General features: G+C 39.5%; 1 protein-coding gene across 1 annotated transcript; it reads right to left on the bottom strand.

The window, feature by feature from the left end:
- Nucleotides 1-2,126: 2,126 nt before the first annotated feature.
- On the bottom strand, nt 2,127-4,302 carry cxcl18b (chemokine (C-X-C motif) ligand 18b). The gene is made up of 4 exons (XM_079813660.1): nt 4,007-4,302; nt 3,735-3,858; nt 3,216-3,317; nt 2,127-2,740 (listed from the first exon to the last, which is right to left on the bottom strand). Exons 1-4 carry the CDS (start codon nt 4,071-4,073, stop codon nt 2,671-2,673), a joined length of 363 nt encoding a protein of 120 aa, XP_079669786.1. The 5' UTR covers nt 4,074-4,302; the 3' UTR covers nt 2,127-2,670.
- Nucleotides 4,303-22,099: the final 17,797 nt, after the last annotated feature.

Consider the following 22,099-nt stretch of genomic DNA (forward strand, 5'->3'; position numbering starts at 1 on the left):
AGTTTGAAGAATTTTATATTTAAACAACTCAATATTTGAGCCCTTCACTGTTTTTGAGTTCAGGCCCAAAACTTAATTTTGCAGTATATATTTGGAGATATGAGTGGAAGGATAAAGAGAGAGGAAGACTGACAGTGTGAACATTTATTGAGGATCTATTCTTCTCTCCACTCCCTCTTAGTTAAACCCAGAGAAAAGCTTTGATTTCCCCTGAGAGGAGGGAAAGAAGAACACACACACACACACACACACACACACCCTTCGGTCAAGTGTATGTCCTCCGTGCAAGATGTGGTCCGCTGCCCTTTACAACAGCATCGACAGTGACTATGTGAAATGAATGATCACATAACAGGGTGGATGTAACACAAAATGTCTTTTTCTGCTTGCACATGGATGACTTTTATTTTAAAATATAATAAACAGTGACTTAAGGCCCATTCACATCAAGAACAATAACTATATATATATATGTGCATCCACACCAGCGGATGCTATCATTCTGTTATAAGCTTCAGTTTTTGTCGTCTGCCGCTTTAACCCTTAAACGCATACATCAACCTTTTTAGTATTCCTCAATCAATTCATTATAAACAATATAACAAGAAAAAAATCATACAATTATTATTATTAGTCTGCACAACAATGATTGAATCTTTGATGACTGAATAAGTGCAATTCATCTTTATTCCACAAGGTGGCAATGTCTGACACACAATGATGAAGTGACGTTTCACTCATAGTTACTGCAGGCAGAAAACAAAACAATAGGAAGAATCATCAGCAAAAGCTGAAATGGTTCAGTGATTTACTGCAGAGCAAGAACTGAACGCAGTCAAATATCACTGTCACTGTCACTTGATGGTGGATCTGGTGAAGAAGCTGTCAGCGATCAAAATATCGATTTTGTAGATGTTGAAAATGATCGTTTTGAGATGGCGAATATGATCCAGATGCTGAATGTACTGGGAAATGAGCTCTGACCAGGACAGTGATGATGGTATAAAACATCTGCTCAAACTGAACCCTTCCAAGCTCCAAAAGGCAACAAAATATGCTTTATTTTATTCTTCTGTAATTGTTAATCTAATATCAGGAGAGTTTTATATTATCGCGACAGGTAGAGATCCATCCGTGTTAGATATAGATCCAGATTGCTAAAGACCAGAATGTGTAATAATGATCGGCGAAACGCATTTAAGGGTTAAATGCTCATGCTCAAGCAGGGTGGATTCAAGAACATTGTTCAAGTTTACAGCAACAATGGAGCCACGAACTTCCCATACTTTTGAAAATCCAGCGTTTAGTTGATCCTGTCACAGTTGTAGACACGACCGTGTTCTTCTTCCATGAGGCAGTTTGGCATCACGGCATTTGTTTCCAGGCAACACACGGACATCCTGTAGATTTCAACCAATCAGATGATGACTTTGAAACTTCTGAAGCGTTTCCAGATAAGCGTGCCATATGCTTTAGACGTGGTCCATGGGCGTGACGTCTGAGGCAAGACTAGAACATGCTGAACCGTAATAGGGTGTAAATATAAAATCCAAATAGCTGTAGATGTGTGATGTGAAGTATGGTCATTGGCTTACCTTGAATTTTGAATAAATATGAATTTGTATGTTATATTATATTCCAAGTTTACGGCTCAGGCTGCAAACACTGAAAACGCACACATTAATTAATGAATGGTAATAATAATGAATGAAATGATGCTTTTTTCTTTTCTTTTCCTCAGGAAAAAACATCTGCATGCAGAAAATTAACCTTACAATGACTTCTTATAATGGAGTGGCATGGTTAAAGATCTGGACTGAAGGTTTGAACCACACACCTTTTAGCAAGGCACTTAGCATCTACCAAATTATTATTTTGTCTTTCTTTGAGGCGTTTTGAGTGTACATTTTTAGACATGACCAGCAGATGGAGCTCATGTAAAATCTACAGCAACAACAAAAAAGTCAAGTAAAGTTACTTCAGGAGGAAGATAGTATCTTTCTCCACGTCTAATATGTTCATTGCTACTAACTAACACGTTCCTATATAATTAATCATACACGTATTCTCATATCGAGAGGGAAATATAATGGATATGGAAAATAAATTTGCAAAATAACTTGAAGTTGGATTTATGCACTTTATTACAAAACAGTACAAAAGTACACTGTAAAAAATAATATTGCTAGGCAGCCTAAACATATACTTCATGTTATAAGAAACGTCACGTCAAAAAAACGATGTAGGCTAACATGAATGAATCAATCACACATGCATCACACATATAACATTAAAGGGTCTGATCAGACAAAAAAGTTTCCTTAGTAACAACAGCACATTCTCAAATAAGTTAAATAAGCTCATTATAAAAACCATTTAAATATAGTTCAAATACTTATTGGAGTAATGATACATTCAGTGTCTCGAGTCCTAGTGAATTCTAATTCAAACGCTTTTGTGGACAACATCTGCGTCCGGCAGATAGCCTACTGGCTTGTCCTGATGTTGTTTTCGGGTCTTCTGTGATTTCCCAACAGCTGCACGAGGCCAGCACTCCAATCCCAGGATTCTGATTTGGCAGTGCTGAGTCATGTTACAGGAGGAAATTCCACTCACAGGGATTCTGGAGTTTCTCCCGCTCTGTTCTCTCTTGCTCTTTGGCACTTTCACTTATGCCTTTGGGTTCTGTGACATTGGGCAATCGGACATCTTCAATGTTTTGGCGTTATTGGTATTCTTGCTGTTACAAATATAACAAAAAGAAGTGCACACATTAATCTCATGCGTAATATATGACATGTTCTAGCTATAGGTAAACATTAGCCAGAGAATTGTCTAGAGAGCATTAAGCAAATTATTTTTTTGATGCTTAACCTAAAAAGTATACCGTCATGTTTGGGGTAAATGGAAACACTTTACAAGAAGGTTTCAAATAATTCTAAAGCATTTATTAATCTTAGTTTATGCTAATTTCAACATTACTAAAATCAAATCTATTTGTTAACATTATAGTTAATGCACTGTGAACTAACATGAAAAAACAATGAAGATTAATAGCAAGTGTATTGATCATAGTAAGTTCATGTTAGCTAAATGTTAATAAACGAAACCTTATTGTAAAGTGTTAATGGGTATATTTGTGGATACTATTGTCTGGTATTATTTCATTATTACCTATAAAAAAAAAAAAAGTGACATAATAAAAATGTCCGTACCTCTTCCAGCAAGACTGCAGGTTCTGGCCCTGAATTGTTTGTGGATTCAAGCAGCGCTTGTTGTCTTCGCTTGTTGTATTATTTGCAGATTTTAGTGTCAGTCTGCAAACATTGAAAAGGCATCAAATTAATGTGATTCAGTCTGACTTTTATGATATTGTGTCAGCAAAGTTAAGAATTGCATCCCTATCTACTTAGCAACTTTGTGAAATGCTGGGTACTTTATGGCATTTAATCTGATTGAACCTTTTTGCCAATAAAATATATAAAAATCTAAAATTAAATAAAAACAATATAGATTTACTTGATAAGCAACACAATGCATAAGATTATATGACTTGTTTTCAGAGAATGTATATTTAATTCAAGTGTATGCACTTGTTTTAGGTATTAGCCTGTTAATATCTCGATCATGCAAAAAATGCATTGCATATTCCTATGCAATATGTTTAATAAAATAAAGTTATATCACATGCATATTAAGTTTTATCATATGCAGATCAGCAGATTGATACTTACATGATTTCTACTTCGTTGCATTTTGAAGTTCTGGGTAAAATGGTGAACTCTTCAATAGATTCCTTTCGGACAGCTTTCTTCAATTTAACCACACACTGACACCTGACAGGTATTTCAGCTAGAACTGTTAGGGAAGAACACAGAAAGGTTAACTTAAAATGCATGAATCTGACAGAGAACTGTGATTCTGCACAAAAAAACACTCATGGCTAATGTTAAAAAAATTCCTTTAATAACTAAGTATAACAAGTAAGCCGTCATTAATGTCTTACCTCCACTCATCTGAACACAAACTACTGCGAGCATCAGCAGAAGAAGGACTTTGGGTAAAAATGCCATAACTTGTTTGCTAGTTAAATAAACAGATAAGAAATGCAAAGAGATCCGTTCCAATGGTTTGATGAGCTTTCAAAGAAAGTAGCAAGTGCTGCTGGAGCTGTAGTGAAAGTGTGAAGAGCGAAGCCTCTCCTCTGGGTTTTATAGGCCAGGAGAAGGAACCCCACTCCCCCAGACCATTTCCCAGCAGTCATGTAGTTTCCTACACTGGAATTTCCACATTTTTGCCTGTTGGGATAGGGAGGGAGTGAGTGAGTAAGTGCAAGTGAGTGAGAGTGAGTGTGTGTGGGTGGGTGGGTGCTGTGTGGGGAGTGTGGGTCGGGTCGGGTTTGTGGGGTATGTGTGTGTGTGTGTGGGGGGGGGGGGGGGTATCTGTGAAAACACAATTCCAGAGAAATGCAGGATTTATTGATGAAAAATCAATACTGAATCTCTCTCTCTATATATATATATATATCCCTGCGATGGACTGGCTATCTGTGCAGGGTGCTTTCCCCTGCCTCTGGACTAAAGAAACTGGGATAGGCTCCAGCCCTATGGATCAATTAATTAATTAATGATATACCCTCACCTAAAGGATTGTTAGGAACACCATACTAATACTGTGTTTGACCCCCTTTCGCCTTCAGAACTGCCTTAATTCTACGTGGCATTGATTCAACAAGGTGCTGAAAGCATTCTTTAGAAATGTTGGCCCATATTGATAGGATAGCATCTTGCAGTTGATGGAGATTTGTGGGATGCACATCCAGGGCACGAAGCTCCCGTTCCACCACATCCCAAAGATGCTCTATTGGGTTGAGATCTGGTGACTGTGGGGGCCATTTTAGTACAGTGAACTCATTGTCATGTTCAAGAAACCAATTTGAAATGATTCGAGCTTTGTGACATGGTGCATTATCCTGCTGGAAGTAGCCATCAGAGGATGGGTACATGGGGGTCATAAAGGGATGGACATGGTCAGAAACAATGCTCAGGTAGGCCGTGGCATTTAAACGATGCCCAATTGGCACTAAGGGGCCTAAAGTGTGCCAAGAAAACATCCCCCACACCATTACACCACCACCACCAGCCTGCACAGTGGTAACAAGGCATGATGGATCCATGTTCTCATTCTGTTTACGCCAAATTTTGACTCTACCATCTGAATGTCTCAACAGAAATCGAGACTCATCAGACCAGGCAACATTTTTCCAGTTTTCAACTGTCCAATTTTGGTGAGCTCGTGCAAATTGTAGCCTCTTTTTCCTATTTGTAGTGGAGATGAGTGGTACCCGGTGGGGTCTTCTGCTGTTGTAGCCCATCCGCCTCAAGGTTGTGCGTGTTGTGGCTTCACAAATGCTTTGCTGCATACCTCGGTTGTAACGACTGGTTATTTCAGTCAAAGTTGCTCTTCTATCAGCTTGAATCAGTCGGCCCATTCTCCTCTGACCTCTAGCATCAACAAGGCATTTTCGCCCACAGGACTGCCGCATACTGGATGTTTTTCCCTTTTCACACCATTCTTTGTAAACCCTAGAAATGGTTGTGCGTGAAAATCCCAGTAACTGAGCAGATTGTGAAATACTCAGACCGGCCCGTCTGGCACCAACAACCATGCCATGCTCAAAATTGCTTAAATCACCTTTCTTTCCCATTCTGACATTCAGTTTGGAGTTCAGGAGATTGTCTTGACCAGGACCACACCCCTAAATGCATTGAAGCAACTGCCATGTGATTGGTTGATTAGATAATTGCATTAATGAGAAATTGAACAGGTGTTCCTAATAATCCTTTAGGTGAGTGTACTTATAATGAATATATATATATACCGATGACAGTTTCATGGGCGGCCAATGCTCATTGATGCACGTGGGGAGCGAAGCCTGGCCCGTAGCCAGACAAGCTACTGTAGCTCAAATTGCTCAAGAAGTTAATGCTGGTTCTGATAGAAAGCTGTCAGAATACACAGTGCATCAAAGTTTGTTGCGTATGGAGCTGCATAGCCGCAGACAAGTCAGGGTGCCCATGCTGACCCCTGTCCACCGCCGAAAGCGCCAACAGTGGGCACGTGGGCATCAGAACTGAACCACGGTGTGGTATATATATATATATATTCGTTCTGTCATGAAACTCTAGATGGCACAGGCTAAAAGGTACTTTACATGCTATCTGCAAGCAAACACATCATTACCATATGGCTCAAGCTGATTGGCCTCTGCTGATCCTGCAGCCAATGATATTGCTTGATCAACATTTAAATAGTCTGGTCTCCATTAATTAGTCTCCACCTTCCCCAGCTCCACCTGCCTAGATCTGCTATGGAATTTATGTACCGTATTGTTCCGAATATAAGACTTTTTTTTTTCTTAGAAATACATCTGTAAAACGGATGTTTTGATATAATATTATATTCAGGGTCTATACATTTACATTTAAATAATACACCCGCAACATAGGTGGCGCTAAATACGCGTAAAACAAGTGTGCCAAGAAAAAAGGCGTGTCAGAGTGTAATGCTAGAAGCACAAAAAGACAGTCTTAAGAACGCAAACAGCTTGCGTGCCTTGCTGACGGGACCAAACTTCCCATATACATGATTTTAAAATGTAAGACGGTACAGATTTCACTTCTACTGTTAATGAAATATTGGTAAACTGGTTTTCACTTTGAGATGGATAGCCTAATTGTTATAATTCAGATATGGTATGCCAAAAAGTGTTTAGGTCTATTTTTGAATGTGATCGTTGGTACATTTTACCAGTATTTAACATACTTTCAATATAAAAATAAAATATGAAAAATATGCAGTATGAAAATAATTTTCAAATAAATGCATTTTCTTTATCAAAACGTTTTTTTCAAAAAGATACATCTGAAAAAAAGGGGGTCGTCTTACAATCAGGGTCGTCTTATATTCGGAACAATACAGCATGTCTGTTTATGCAGAGGCAGCATATCTTACATGCTCACAGTAGCGTGTCTGTGAAACTGTGCAAGTCCATACATGCTCTGCAGCAGCAAATCTAGTCTGCCAAGACCAAATACATTAACACTGCCATATTCAATAACATGCTAAAACTATTCAGAGAGTTGTCATGATATATATATACATTTTTTTAGATTATGCATCAACATAAATTCAGTCCAACATTTTAACTTGGAGCGTTTTATAGAGCTTAAAAAGTATTATCTTCCCAGGAAAACATGTATTGTGTGTCTCAATTACAAAAAACAATGATTCAACATCCAAGCGGATAATACTCAGCAGCGTAATGACGCATATCAGTGCCAGAGCATGCAAACACTTCTGCTATCTGTCTGACATGTTGAGGCTGATACCTCATAATCATGATGTCTGACTGAGACAACCCTATGCCTTTGGGATTTTCAGGAGATTTGGTGTCTTTTCCCCAATTACATTAAATGCAAAATGCACATGGGATGTGCAGGGATACATTTAGTTCAGACATCAGAATCGTTTTTGTCATTATCAGACATTAGGCCTTTATTACTTTAAAAAGAACCTTAAAGGATTCTCACAGGCGCTTCATATATTGAAAGTTTTTGGGGTTTCCATCATGAGATCATTTTATGGATTTAGTTTAAAGCCGCGTTTCCACTGCTGGAAGTTTCTTTGGGGTGGTACTCGGTGTGTTTTGACTGCAGGGATCAGGGTCTAAATGACGTTCCAGGTAAAGAAATTCCCCCTCAGAAAGTCCCTGCTCGTGAGGTAGTATATATTTTTATATTCAGGAACTTTCGGGAGTGGGACTTGGTCAGTGAGAATGGTCAGTGCTGATTAGATGAGTTCATGCAGCATTTTGATTGGTTGACTCCACCACGCAGCATTTTAATTATAAGTACCATTTGTAAAAGTCTGTTACAGTGCGTGCTGTTAGAGTTGTTTGCTATTCGAATCAAAAATGGACTTTAAAAAATACGACTGATGGACCGACGACGAGGTTCAGGCTTTATTAAGCTTATATGCGAAGAATGAAATCCAGTCCTACGTCACTGGACTAATTTGCCTAATCTTCACGGTACTTTAGACCACGATGGAAACGAAGACAGCTAATTTTCTGGGGGAAAATGTTCCTGGGACAAATTGTTCCTGGTAATTTTGGTAGAAACGCGGCTTTAGTGTTGAGGGGAACGCATTACAAGTAACATGAGTTATGTAATCGTAGTTATGTAAAGTAACGCATTACTTTTAAATTTACAACAAAATATCTGAGTTACTTTTTTAAAACAAGTAACGCAAGATGTGATCCAGAATGGCAACAGCTGAAAGGTTTGTTTGAGCTGCGGCCTCTACTGTACAGGCAGGAATTTGCATTTCCTTCAGCCTGAGACTTATATATTTCACTTGTGGTGTGAAAGAGCCTTTACATTTGCCAAAAAAATAACTTTTTTATAATTATTATTACTAAGGAACAAACAAACCTAGCCTAGGTGAGAAAAAGTGACACAAAAGTAACGTAACGCATTACTTTCCATAAAAGTAATGCAATTAGTTACTTTTTAGGGAGGGAAGCAATATTGCAACACATTACTTTTAACTTTCCCCAACAGGTTTTAATTAATTCATTGTCCTTTAATACATTTTTATTTTAATTAAATTGTTTACTTCATAAAATGTAATAAAAAATGAATTAAATTAAATGATTGCATAATACTTTCATGTATTATGCAATAATTTAAGACATTTCTTCTTATAGCAAACCTTTTTGGCTTAAAGGGTTCTTTAAAACTGAATCAAGAATCCTGGGGTTCTATATAAAACCCCAAATTTTTCACAGACATTTTTTTAAATATCTTCTTTTATTTTCCACAGAAATTAGAGTCATACAGGTTTGGAATGACATGAGAGTGAGGAAATAATGACATGAGCCCCATTTCCACCGAAATTAACCGGAACAATTTGTACACTTTTTTCCCCCAGACCTGCTACTGTCTGCGTTTCCACTGTGGTCTAAAGTACCGGGAAGATTAGGCAAATTAGTCCCTGTCCGCGCGTCTTTCAAAGTATACTACACCACGGATGCGCGCGGATGATCGCGTTCGACACATGCGCAGTAAAAAAATGTCTATGCTCTACCAGACATCGGAGGGCAGCACTGAGTCCTGTCATCAACGGGACATTCGCTGGGCATGATCGGAGAAGAATTGTAGTGCATCCACCATTGCAACATAGTTTGGAAGAAACACAGAAGAATCAAAAATTCTCTCTTTTTTTCAAGTGTGTTGTTTTTAAACCGGTCTTTGCACACTCTTCTTCGACGGCTGAACACTGTGCTCAATACTGTGCGTATTGCCACCTAGTGGACTCTTCTGTACTGCTGGCGCATGCGCTGTTGCACGCGGACGCGGGTGTGCGGCCGGCCGCGAGCCCTCAGAGTGACGAAAATTACGTCATGTGGCCGGTGCACGAACGCGGACGGCCGAAGTATACCCGGGCCTTTACGGACATTAACCGTGCGATTGCTGAGACGAACGTGCGCCATCAGACAGAAAAGAGCAAGACTGATATTTACTGAACGCAGAACGAACCTCGCAAAAGACTTTTAAAAATGGCGGTTGAAATAAAATGCTGCGCGAGCTCAACCAATCAGCATGTTCAGCGCCCAAGTCCCACCCCCGAAAGTTCCTGAACTTTGAAAAAGTACTACCTTGGGAGCAGGGCCGTTCGGAGGGGGAAATATTTACCCGGAACTTCATTTAGACCCTGGTTCCTGTGGTCGAAACACACCGAGTACCACCCCAAAGTTCCTAGTTCCTGGGGAAAGTTCCTGCGGTGGAAATGCGGCTTTGGTGTTAATTTTTAGGTGAAATATCCCTTTAAGGCCTTTAGTTAAGCAACATTTTGCCCAAACCACGAATCATAAACTGCGCTAGTGCTAACCTCATTGAATAATAACGTGTTTAGAATCTGCATTTAAGGGAAATGGTAAAGATTGTGGATGGCAATGTCCACCTGTGATGGCTCATGCCAGATTTAAACCATGCTATGAGAAAGCGCGATGAGTAAGTTGTTATGACCTATTTTTCATGGATGAAGCAAGAGACAGGAATGCAGAGAGAGAGAAGACACATGTCCTAAATTACTGTAATTTGTCCCTTAGGAGAGCGGGGATGGTTGTAACAATTTTGATATTTCTGTCTGCATCTTGGAGTTCTTTTAAGCCAGTGCGTTCAAAATGTGATTAAAACTCTTTACAAGTGTCAGCTTTTAAATTACATAGCTGTTATCTTTGCAGCACAAACAGAAAATGTGTGGTTTTGATTCAAACGCAAGGAGTTAAATGTTACAATTCACCCCACACTCTCAGAAAAAAGGGTACAGTGGAGGTACAATTTTGTTCCTTAGGGAACAAAACGTATAACTGTACCTTTAAAGGTACACAATTGGTCCTTAGGGTACAATTAAACCATTGGCAGGCAAGTTCAGTCCTAGAGTCGCTGTCCTGCAGAGTTTGGCTCCAACCCTGAATACCTATAGAAGCTCTTATTGAGAATTAACAGAGGTTTAGATGTTGATGTTTTATTGGGGGGAAAAAGAATTACCATTATGGTGATCAGTGTTTCCTTTAGTTGGGCAGTTTGACTCTTGGCTTTTTATGTGCGAGTTTGTGGTTTGCAGGACAAACTCTGCAGGACATCAGCTCTCTAAGACCGAACTTGCCTACCCCTGACTTAGAGGTACAAAAATGTACCCTTAAGGGTACAGCCCCAGTGACAAGCCATTGTACCCCTAAAGGTACAATTATGTACTTTATTTTCTGAGAGTGCATAGTCCGGGTTAGTTGTAACAGACCCTGGGGTGAGATGTAACATTATTATATCCACCGAGGTGATCTGTAATATTATAAAGTTGTTTATGTGGAGTTAAGCTTTTCTTTGAGAAAAAAACAAAGAACGGCACTGAAGTCATTCTTAAAAAAGGAAGATGTGTTCAGAGTTTTAATCTATCAACTAGCTCCGCTTCACCTTCTCCGTTGCTCTGATTGGTTGAGGTGCTATCCTATTGCGTGCAGAGGGAATTTGAAAGATGACCGTTTATCCCGCCCCTCAGCCAATGGTGTGTTCCCAGACCCAACATCTTGATGTGGGTCTAGCTTGTCAGGCTTTTCAACACAGCAAATGCTCATTTAACGTCCCTTAATTTGTCTTTCTCTTCCAAGGCCTACACCAGGGGTGTCCAATCCTACTCCTGGAGGGCACCGTCCTGCAGAGTTTAGCTACAACCCCGACTACACAGCTGAACCAGCTAATCAAGGTCAACTAGGCATACTAGACACTTCCAGGCAGGTGTGTGGAGGCAAATTGGAGCTAAATAGTCCCTCCAGGACTGAGTTTAGACACCCCTGACCTAGGCATACTGAAATAAAAAAATAAAAAATAAAACAAGTATAAATACAACTAAAAATGTACTTGGGGTATGCTGTAATATTAGCCTGGGAAAACCCAGACAACTCCCGGCAAATTTAGATTTGCTCTGCAAGTAGTCTGGCAAAGACCCCATTCAAACCCATTTCTAAACCCTAGAAATCGCGGCACCAATTAGAAACGTTGGGGCGGGCTTTAGACGATGACGACAGCGCAGCGACATTGAAGCAGATTTGCCGCTACTGTGGAGCATCACTCGTTCGAATCAGCTATCGCGTCTGTTTTAAGCGATTTAAACTTTTCCTTTTCGTTAAAACCCGAGCAAAGAACAACACTCGAAGCCTTCATATCTAAAAAAGATGTTATCGCTGTCTTACCGACTGGATTCGGCAAAAGTCTGATACCAGCTTGGCCCTTTGGTGGCTAAACGAATGGGTCTTAGCGAGAGCACTCTGGTAGTGTTAATGTTTTACAAAATATAGTATTAAGTCCTTTTCAGGCGTGAATGTAGTTGTTTAAAGCTCAAATATGTGGTTTATTTATAAAGAGAGCGACTTTTTTAAAATTTTATCTGCCGTTTTCGGAGTTGTGAGCGCCAGTGGTTCAGCGGCGCTCAATTGATCATTGAGCCCGCCGAGAGGCGCCTTTCCTCGGCCAGTCCTTCTGCCGTCTGCCGCTGGCTCTGATGTCTCTGTAGTGGTTAAACCGTCTCGTCTTGTGTAGATCTAACGGCTGATCTTTGCTCTCATTAATCTATAATTTGTTCCTAGACAGATCGTTTTGTCTGTGGGCAAAGTGAAGTTTCATAACTTTATATTTTTAAGATATTCAACTTTACCGTTGTACCCCCGGTTTCACAGACAATGCTTAAGCTAATCCTAGACTAAAATGCATGTTTGAGCTGTTTTAACTGAAAGAATCTTGCACTGACAAATCTTAAAATATGTCAGTGGCATTGTTTTGTCTCAAGATGCACACCAGTAATGTTTTTTTCTTGGGCACGTTTATAAAAGTTACTTAAATGTCCTAATTGAACTAAGGCCTAATCCTGGCTTAGTCTAAGCCCTGTCTGTGAAACAGGGCCGTAGTCTCCTAGCGCTGACTTTGACTGAATTGCTTTATTTATTGTATAGCTTCTTATACCTTTTACTTATACTTTTATGATTGCTATGGATGATCACACATAAACTGACATTTAACAAAAAGAGACTGGGTTGTGTTTTGTGTCATATTTAATTTATTACAGTGATAATCATAGCCTATATTATGTGTGTGTGTGTGTTTTTAAATGTAAACGAAAAGAGGCTGGGTTTTTTATATTTCGTTTTGTTATAAACATGCATTGAAGATAATATGCATTGCCTGCACTACATATACAAATATATACTGAGTGAAACTGTCAAGAACGCTGCTTGTCCATTAGCAGACTAGGCGGACTAGTTTCCTCCCGTCCTCGGGAGTTCATTCTCCGGAGTCAAACTTGGTAAGTCACGGAAGCAATTCAGAAGTTTGCGTACGAAATATGTCATAAAAAACACCACTGCCTCATTTCATTAAAAAAAATTATAATAATTAAACATAATAATAGCCACACGAATGTGGTTCAGGCAACGCATAGCTAGGCCTTCATTGATTATCTTATATATTTATAATAAAACGAAGTATAAAACACCATGCCTCTTTTCGTTTACATTTTAAAAATAATATATTAAACATTAATATGTGGTTTAGGTAAAGTGACCAGATTTCTGAAATGGAAACCGGGGACATTTCCTATTTGAGAACACAAGTACAGACAAGAACGCATATTGAGAAACGGCCAGAGTCTCAGATGTTTCTCCGTCGCTCTGCATACGTCATCTCCCTCATCGCTCTGATTGGTTTTAGGTCTATCCAATTGCGCAGAGAGGCATTTGAGCGACGCCCGTTGGTGACGCCCCTTTGGAAATGATTTGTCTATGAAGCTTTGCCAGACCATAACTCAGTTACTACTAAGAATGGTCTGGTTTTAACCAGGCTACTGTAATATGCTTCATTTATGTTACAACTAACCCAGAGTCTTGCTGTTACAACTAACCCAGAGTCATGTAGCCATGAACTAGCTCACCTTACAGCTAACAACAAAAACATTAGCACTAACAACTTGCATGAAAAATATCTACACAGACACACAATAAACATAATTTAACCTTGATGAGTTTAACTACAAAGCAGGAATGGCTTGCAAAGCTAAAATAAAAGAAGTAAAAAAAGTTACTTTCTAGTTTGTCTAAAATTTGATAAGTCTGCCACAGGGCTCAACGTTTCTCACATGTGGAATAAGGACTAAACAGAGCATGTGTGAAGTGAATCAGGTGATTTTTAACTTGTTCCTGATTGGAAAAATCGGAAGTGTTACAATTAACCCGTGTTACAACCATCGCCGGTCTCCCCTATACCACTTTTCACTTGTAATTTATGATTATATTATTCTTTGTATTTCTTTGTTGCATTTCATTCCTCTGTATAAAAACATATTGTTCAAAAGTTTTATTCAGCAAGAATGCATTCATTTAGTTTTTCTCAGTCGCTTTGAAATATTTCTCGAATCATCCTCGACATTTGCAAAACAGTAAGTGCATTTCTCAAAACAATTCTTACAAATAGCAAAAGCCAGTCTCTTGCTCAAAATCCTTAGTTCATCTCTCAAAAGTAAATATCTGTGTCAATGAACATGTCAGTGCCATTAGAATGACAAGTCCTTGGGCCCTATCTTGCACCCAGCGCAATTGACTTTGTACACCGACGCATGTGTCATTCCTATTTTGGACCCGCGCAAAGCGCGCTTTTCCCTCCACAGAAGCACGTCGCTAAACTAGTGAATGAACTTGCGCTCCCTGGGCGGTTCAGCGCAAAAAAGGAGGCGTGTTCCGGCGCAAACAATCCCTGGTGCTATTTTGCTGTTCCATTAAACAATTGCGCCACTGACCAGAAAAAACCTAGTCTAAAGATAAAGATAATAAATCTAGCTTACAAATTTTTCAGGCTAATTGTAATAATTAAGGATAAGACCTGTTTGCCCAATAGTGGCAAGACATATATGTATATAAGGACATCTGACAAATTGGTTTGTCCTCAAGAACCAGGAAAAAAAATCGACTGAAAAACTGAAAAAAACTGAAAGACTGAAAAAAAAAAGACTGTGAAATCACCTTTACCATAATGTACAACATTACAACTTCACTTCTCTGTCTTTCACTGCTCTTACAAGAACATCAGTCTCCTCGGCTGTGAACCGCTCCTGGCGTGCGCCTGGTAAATACGCCATAATAATAGCAATCCATAATGGAACTTGCGCACCTGCTTTTACAGGGAATGTTGGATGACGCTCTGATTGGTTTATTCACGTTACGCCCAAACCACACCTATGAATAATGAAGCTACTTCAGACCAACCCATTTTAGATTTGCGCCGGGCGCAAGAGCCATTTATCCCGCCGGGAAAATAGCAACAGCGCCGAGACCCGCCCACAAAGTTACTTGCGCTTCGCGCTTTGACACTTGCGTTTCAGATCGTTAGAATAGGGCCCCTTGTGTCATTGTGTACGGATTAGACGGTCAAATAGCTTAGTCATGTTGTCAATATAACAGTGTACTCCGGAGGGATGTTCTGATGTAAACTATGGCGAAAGTTTTGATGACAATTATTGTAAATTGTAGGTTACAGCTTAGTGTATGTGGGAGTTTGATCGCAAGAGACTGGACAAGATTCACTGCGCTTTTACTGTTTGTACTGTAATTTGTTGACAGACCATGTCATTGCGATACAGAAAAGGAAAAGACAGCACTGCATAGCACGTCTACTGGAAATGTATAGAAATATGCTTGACATATTATGACAACTTGTTCATCCCATTTGCATGTAAGGACTTGTGCTATGAACTAATGCCTAAATGTTGTGGGGGGGGACTATTCAACAGAGACCCATTATAATACATTTTGATTAACATGACATAAGCAACTGATAATGTAGGAAACAGCAGAGAATTGTACATAATCAATACTGTAGCACTGATTCCAGGTATCCTGAGAGGATTTTCTGTTTGTCATACTCTCGTTAAGTTACGATTAAAGTCCCTGCTAACATACAAACCGAAATAACTAACTGTTCTCACGTCATGTAACACTGTAGGTCAAAAATGACTAAGCAATTTGACCGTCTTATCCTTACACAATGACACAAGGACTTGTCATTCTGATGGCACTGACATGTTCATTGACAGATATTTACTTTTGAGAGATGAACTAAGGATTTTGAGCAAGAGACTGGCTTTTGCAGGTAATGATGTTTTGCTATTTGTACGAATTGTTTTGAGAAATGCACTTACTGTTTTGCAAATGTCGAGGATGATTCGAGAAATTTACCAAAGCAACTGAGAAAAACTGTAACATCATGCATTATATTTTAAAGCATATTAACATAGAAAACAGTTGTTTAAAATAATAACAATATTTCACAAACTAGATAAAAAACTTTGTTGAGACAAAATAGTTTGAAGTAGTTTTAAAGCTTAAAGTTTGAAGGCAATACAGTGTAGATAGACAGACAGACAGACAGACAGACAGATAGATGCTAGATAGATAGATAGATAGATAGATAGATAGATAGATAGATAGATAGATAGATAGATAGATAGACAGACAGACAGACAGACAGACAGACAGACAGACAGACAGACAGACAGACAGACAGACAGACAGACAGACAGACAGACAGACAGACAGACAGACAGAGAGACTTGAAAACAGGACATGTCCTGGGAAAACAGGACGTTTGGTCACTCTAAGATAGATAGATAGATAGACAGACAGACAGACAGACAGACAGACAGACAGACAGACAGACAGACAGACAGACAGACAGACAGACAGACAGATAGACAGATAGATAGATAGATAGATAGATAGATAGATAGATAGATAGATAGATAGATAGATAGATAGATAGATAGATAGATAGATAGATAGATAGATAGATAGATAGATAGATAGATAGATAGATAGATAGATAGATAGATAGATAGATAGATAGATAGATAGATAGATAGATAGATAGATAGATAGATAGATAGATAGATTAGGGAAAAACTACATTTTAATTGCTTTGATGCTGACTGATGTGTCTGCAACAAGCCTCTATCGTTTTGCAGAGTCACTCTGAAATAAGCAGTAAGCATTCATAAGATCAAGATTCCCAGAACATACAGTATATGGAAAAGGAGTATGCCATTGCCACATCAAAATCAGGAACTGGGAAGAACGCCATTCATAAGCAATTCTCGGGAAGTAATGATCAACTCATTCGCCCAGTATGCAGACTGGTTAGCATTGTGTGGCCCAGAAATCCCCTTACCACTGAAGCAGAGAATCCAGAGAAGCAAAAGAGAGACATACTGACAATCGACATACAGAGATCGGCTGACAATATATTAAAACTGTGCAAAAATAAGAAGAGATAGACATGTTTGAAGCTAAGTTAACAAAATATATCTTTTCTCTCTCTCTTGTCTTTTTTGGAGCACATCTATTCAGAAAGCACCTTATTGGGAAATAACTTGTCTAAAAGCTCTCTCTGACCATTGAACTGATGATAGTAATCTTATGTTTACATTATCAGTAACTTCATGCACACACAGAGCTCTCAGCTTTCCAGTGTGTGTTGCAGGGATTCGGGCCAGAAATGGTTGTGCAAGGTTTTTTTTTTCTCTTTTTTTTTCTCCTGGCAGCAACACGGCATTCTTTTTTGGTTAAATAAATCATGGCCAGTGTGTGTGAGAATCACAGTGGTTTAGGGGAAATCGAAACCTAACTAGCTTGTGTTTAGTAAAGCCTGCTGACTGTGATTTCTTCTGTTGCTCCTTTCTTCTGTTGCTCCTTTCTGTTGCATAGTCATTCAGTGCAAAATGTATATTATTTGTATTATTATAATTATTTTACATTCATTTATTTAGTCTACAGTTCATTTAACTGTACATTTACATTCACATTTGCTTTAATGGCTGGTCATGTTGTCACAATTAAATAGCCCAAATGTAAACATTAAAATGACATATCTTTTAAAATGTAATTTATTCCTGTGATCTCAAAGCTGAATTTTCAGCATCATTACTCCAGTCTTCAGTGTCACATGATCCTTCAGAAATCATTCTAATATGATGATTTGCTGCTCAAGAAACTTTTGTGAATATATATACTAATAATTTTTTTTCAGGATTCTTTGATGAATAGAAAGCTTAAAAGAACAGCATTATTTTAAAAATATAGACTTTTATAACATTATATCTATTTAAGGCAATTTAATGCATTCTTGCTGAATAAAAGTATTAATTTCTTCAAATCTTACTAATCCCAAACTTTGAATGGTAGTCTATAAATACAGTATAGCAATATTTAAATGTGAAGTTACTTTATGAAACAACAAAAATGGAAAAGGTAACCAAAAAAAATGGTCACTTAGGGTGTGTCCGAATAAACTTTTGCTGGTTTAACGACAGAAAAAAAAAAAAAACGGTCCAAAGTCTCATCTCCCATTCCCTTTAAAAGCCAGTTGCGGTTGCACCATGGCGGATTCGCTATTTACATGGCTGAATTTGCAAGCGCAAAGACCGAATGCTTCTCCAAAGAGGAATCCTTTTACTTTTAATATTTAAAAATGTCTGTGTGCTGCTGCGCATCCCTGTGTGTGTAATAAGAAGAGTGTACGCGCATTGTGCACCCGCCTATAGGCGCATATTACTAACAGGCACTTTGACTTGAATACCGCCCTATTGACTTGAGACCAGGTTTCAGTTGGTCAATGGCGCAGTCGTTTTCGATTGCACCAACTATGCGTCTGAACACACCTCGTTTTCAGACCAGCACGCCCATGGGCGAACAGATGGGCGCTAAACACTGTGGTGCTGGACGTGAAAATGATAACTGCATTGGGCTGAAACTAGCAAAAAACAACTGCGTCGCACCTGCCGCGCATTGCACCGGGTGTATGATAGGGCCCGAAGGCATAATATGTATGATTTTTAGATGAAAATATCCAAAAACCACAAGAACAATGTTATATATTTTGTTGACCTGTGTACTTACATTATCCCAAATGATCCGCATTACCCTCAATTTCCAGTTTTACTTCCGTAGAATCCATGGAAACAAAGATGCTTTATATATTATGTGTTTTGTTAGGCAGGTAAGCAACTGTTTGGATATACATTTATCAACAGAAAATGTATCATTTCATTTGTACAGAGAGTCTGGCCACTCTCAATTGACAAGCGTTTACTTCCTTGAAGGCGGGAACTCTGTTGAAGTTTAAAACCATTGGATCTGCCAAGAGCCACTCTGGATCTGCCATAACCAATCGCTAATGTTTGGTCGTGATGTATGTCATGCGCCGTTCGCTTCTGTTTCTCACATGGAAGTCTGTGAAAATAACTGTGCAGATTGTGCAGCCACCTCAGTGATAAAACCTAAAACTTGTGCATTCAGGTTGTGATTTATTCACAGGGGAGAGTTTTGTGGTCGGGAACGCGCTGCTCCCGTGGTCCGTAACATGATTGTATGCTGTAAATAAAATGTCATATGGTTGGTATGATAAGAATAAATGCTGCCGTAAATAACAGCCTTTCTTGTTTTTATTTTTTGAGCGGTGATGAAATATATTGCTCTTGTAAATACTTGCCAGCATTTAAAGAAATACAAGTCTAGAAATGCATCCAAATTACAGCGAAGTGCAACCGCACAGTGCTCTGCAGTGGTCAAAAAGGATATAAACAGTGAATTTTGAAGTGATATATTCTTGAAAACTCAGAGATGTGAATTCGGACAGCAATTAAATTACCACACGACCTTGGTGTTTGTCTAAAACAGTAGGTAATTCGGCCGGGGATTTTTACGCAGGTGGTGGGAGACGGACGGCAATAAAATCACTGACTAGCCCCTGTAAATGATGTCAATGCCTTCCGACCCCACGAGAAACAATTACCGTCCGAATAGGGCTTCAGCAAACTCCTTCACCACTAACGGAGCGAGCTGGAAAATCAAACTTTTCCCGAACCCTGTGGGGAGGACGGCCACAACATCATGGCCACCAACAGAACTCGGCAAAGATTGTTCTTGCTCCGGCTTTAACTTCTGGATATTCGGCAGCGGTGCCACAACGGAATGAATGGCTTCGCTCGCGTCTTTCTCCACCGCCATTACTGAACTGCAACTCAAACTAGCGCACAACATCAACGGCATCATTCTCAGCCACTCCCTCTGTTCGCTGATTGGACTGGTTGAAATTTGCTCTGAGAAAATATACCACATTCCCAGACGGAGTACTAAGGGAAAATGAAAACGGAGTTTCACGCGAGTCTCTCTCATTAGCATTCGCACCCACAGGTCTCGGCACGTCCTGCTTTATAACACCGTAACGTTAATAAGACTTTAATACATTCACTCATTCATGAACATGATTTCTGCCCGAGTTCATTGGATAGAGACAGAGCGACACGCGTCATAATCTGAAGACCACGCCCACCGGGGGGGGGAAACAATCAAACAGTCTCCATTGACTTTGCATTGTGTGAAGCGGCCTTTTTGTCATTTCGGACTTATAACAAAAAACTGAACAATGTATAAAAGCTGATATGTGACAAGGTGTACAGCAAACAAGCTAAACAAAACCCAGAAGCAAAAACCCAGACGTTTTTTATAAGCTGTTGACCCAAAAAACGAGCGTTTAAGGACAAAAAAGTGGATTCAGGCCATTGAGACAGAGCGCGCGGGTCATATTACACTGAGAACTACGACGACTAGAGGGGAACGTAATCAGCGACAGTAAATATAATATATAAAACGGACATTTGGATATTTGACATAACAGTGACAAAATGTTTACTGCACACATAGACATATTGAGGCATACTGAGTGTCAGGATCCCAAAATTGACCCATTCTTCCTGCTGAAGCTTCACTTCGTATTGCCTGTATCCACTTTTATCTTCTTAAACGCTCGTTTTTTTGGGTCGACAGCTTATAAAAACTTATTTCTGTGTTTTTTTAGCTTGTTTGCTGTACACCTTGTCACATATCAGCTTTTAGACATTGTTCTGTTTTTTGTTATAAGTCCGAAATGACAATGATGCAGCCTCCCGCAATGCAAAGTCAATGGAGAGCGTTGGATTGTTTTCCCCCCCGGTGTGGGCGTGGCCTAAATACGCTCTGTCTCTATTCCTTTCCATCAGCTGAGGAGGTGAAGACAACAACTCCCATGATTCCACCATCATTCACGGCGTCATCAAGCTATGCTTTTGTTTTGAATAAGCGACCTCTAGTGGCAAAAATTACATACTGTGCCTTTAAAATGTAGGGATGCGCCTGAAGCCGAATACTATGTTCAGAAAGTAAATTACACCTCTAAGGGGACATGGTGATAGGAAAAAATGTTGATCGTCAGTCTATGGTCTGACCATACATTTGACAAGATATGATATTTGTCAATGACGCTCAGTATCTGTTGTGCACCAACACATCAACCTGTCAGTCATCTCTCCTTACGATCTTCACATGAGAAGTGACTTTCCGAAACCGGATTTAAGCTTTGGCCACATCCCTATTAAAATAATTCATTGCAACCTTTATGATTATTGCAGCACATTCATGAGTCTGTGACCACTACTCATCATGTCATACACACGTCTGAGCGAGTGTCGCCCCGCCGTGTTGCGCTTGTGCAAACAGCCAGTCCAGAGGGTCGTGATTTGAACTCGCCGGGCCCTTTGAGTCTGTCAAGGTTTGTAATACGTTGTCAGGTCCATTGAGAGCCCAGGGCTTGTGTGCCAGGACAAAACTGGCAGTGGCCAGTGACATGCTGGGGTATTTGGCTATGCGTAGCGGGGACAGACGGGAGCCCTGGAGGGGCCCGCTGAGAGGGTAGCCCTGGAGGGGCCCGCTGAGAGGGTAGGTCGGTTGGGACAGCTCTCGTATGGAGTCTATAGTCATCCAGACTGTGATGAAGCTCGCTCTCCTGGAGCTCGATAATCATAGGGAGGAGATCCACAGAGGTCAGCCGCCTCCTGGGCTTCATGCTGCACCTAAGAGAACAGGTTAAATAAACACTGGATTCAAGCCTGGTTTATTAAATTTCATTAAAAATTAAACCATGAGAATGTGTTAATAACATTCCTCTAACATTAGTAGGCCTTTTTAGTTTCCTGAGCTTGATCAGCTGTGAATCACGTTATTTATTATCAGGGATTTTCCAGTCCTGTTATCAGCTGTCATTGTGTTAGGTTGATTTTGCCATTTTATTTCTCTTTAATCATCTTCTAACATTAGGGGAGACCAGAAGCGACTGTAACAGACTGAATCCCTTTAAAGGTTTAGTTCATTCAAAAATGAAAATCAGCCCATGATTTACAGTCATCAAAGGTGTATATGACGTTCTTCTTTCAGGCTAATACAATTGGAGTTATATTTAAAAAGTCCTGGCTAATCCAAGCTTTATGAAGTCCATAAAAGTGCATCTATCCACCATATAACTGCTCCACACGGCTCCGGGGGGTTAATAAAGGCCTTCTGAAGCGAAGTGGTTTGTGTAAGAAAAATATCCATATTTAAAACTTTATAGACTAAAATAACTAACTT

Source organism: Gobio gobio (genome assembly GCF_949357685.1).
Source record: "Gobio gobio genome assembly, chromosome: 3".
NCBI lineage: Eukaryota > Metazoa > Chordata > Actinopteri > Cypriniformes > Gobionidae > Gobio > Gobio gobio.

Coding starts and splice junctions, on each gene's coding strand:
- cxcl18b (XM_079813660.1), bottom strand. CDS start 4,073: ATGGCATTTTTACCCAAAGTCCTTCTTCTGCTGATGCTCGCAGTAGTT. Junction 3,859..4,006: donor TTGTGTTCAGATGAGTGGAG/GTAAGACATTAA, acceptor CTTCCCTAACAG/TTCTAGCTGAAATACCTGTC. Junction 2,741..3,215: donor CTGCAGTCTTGCTGGAAGAG/GTACGGACATTT, acceptor TATTTGTAACAG/CAAGAATACCAATAACGCCA.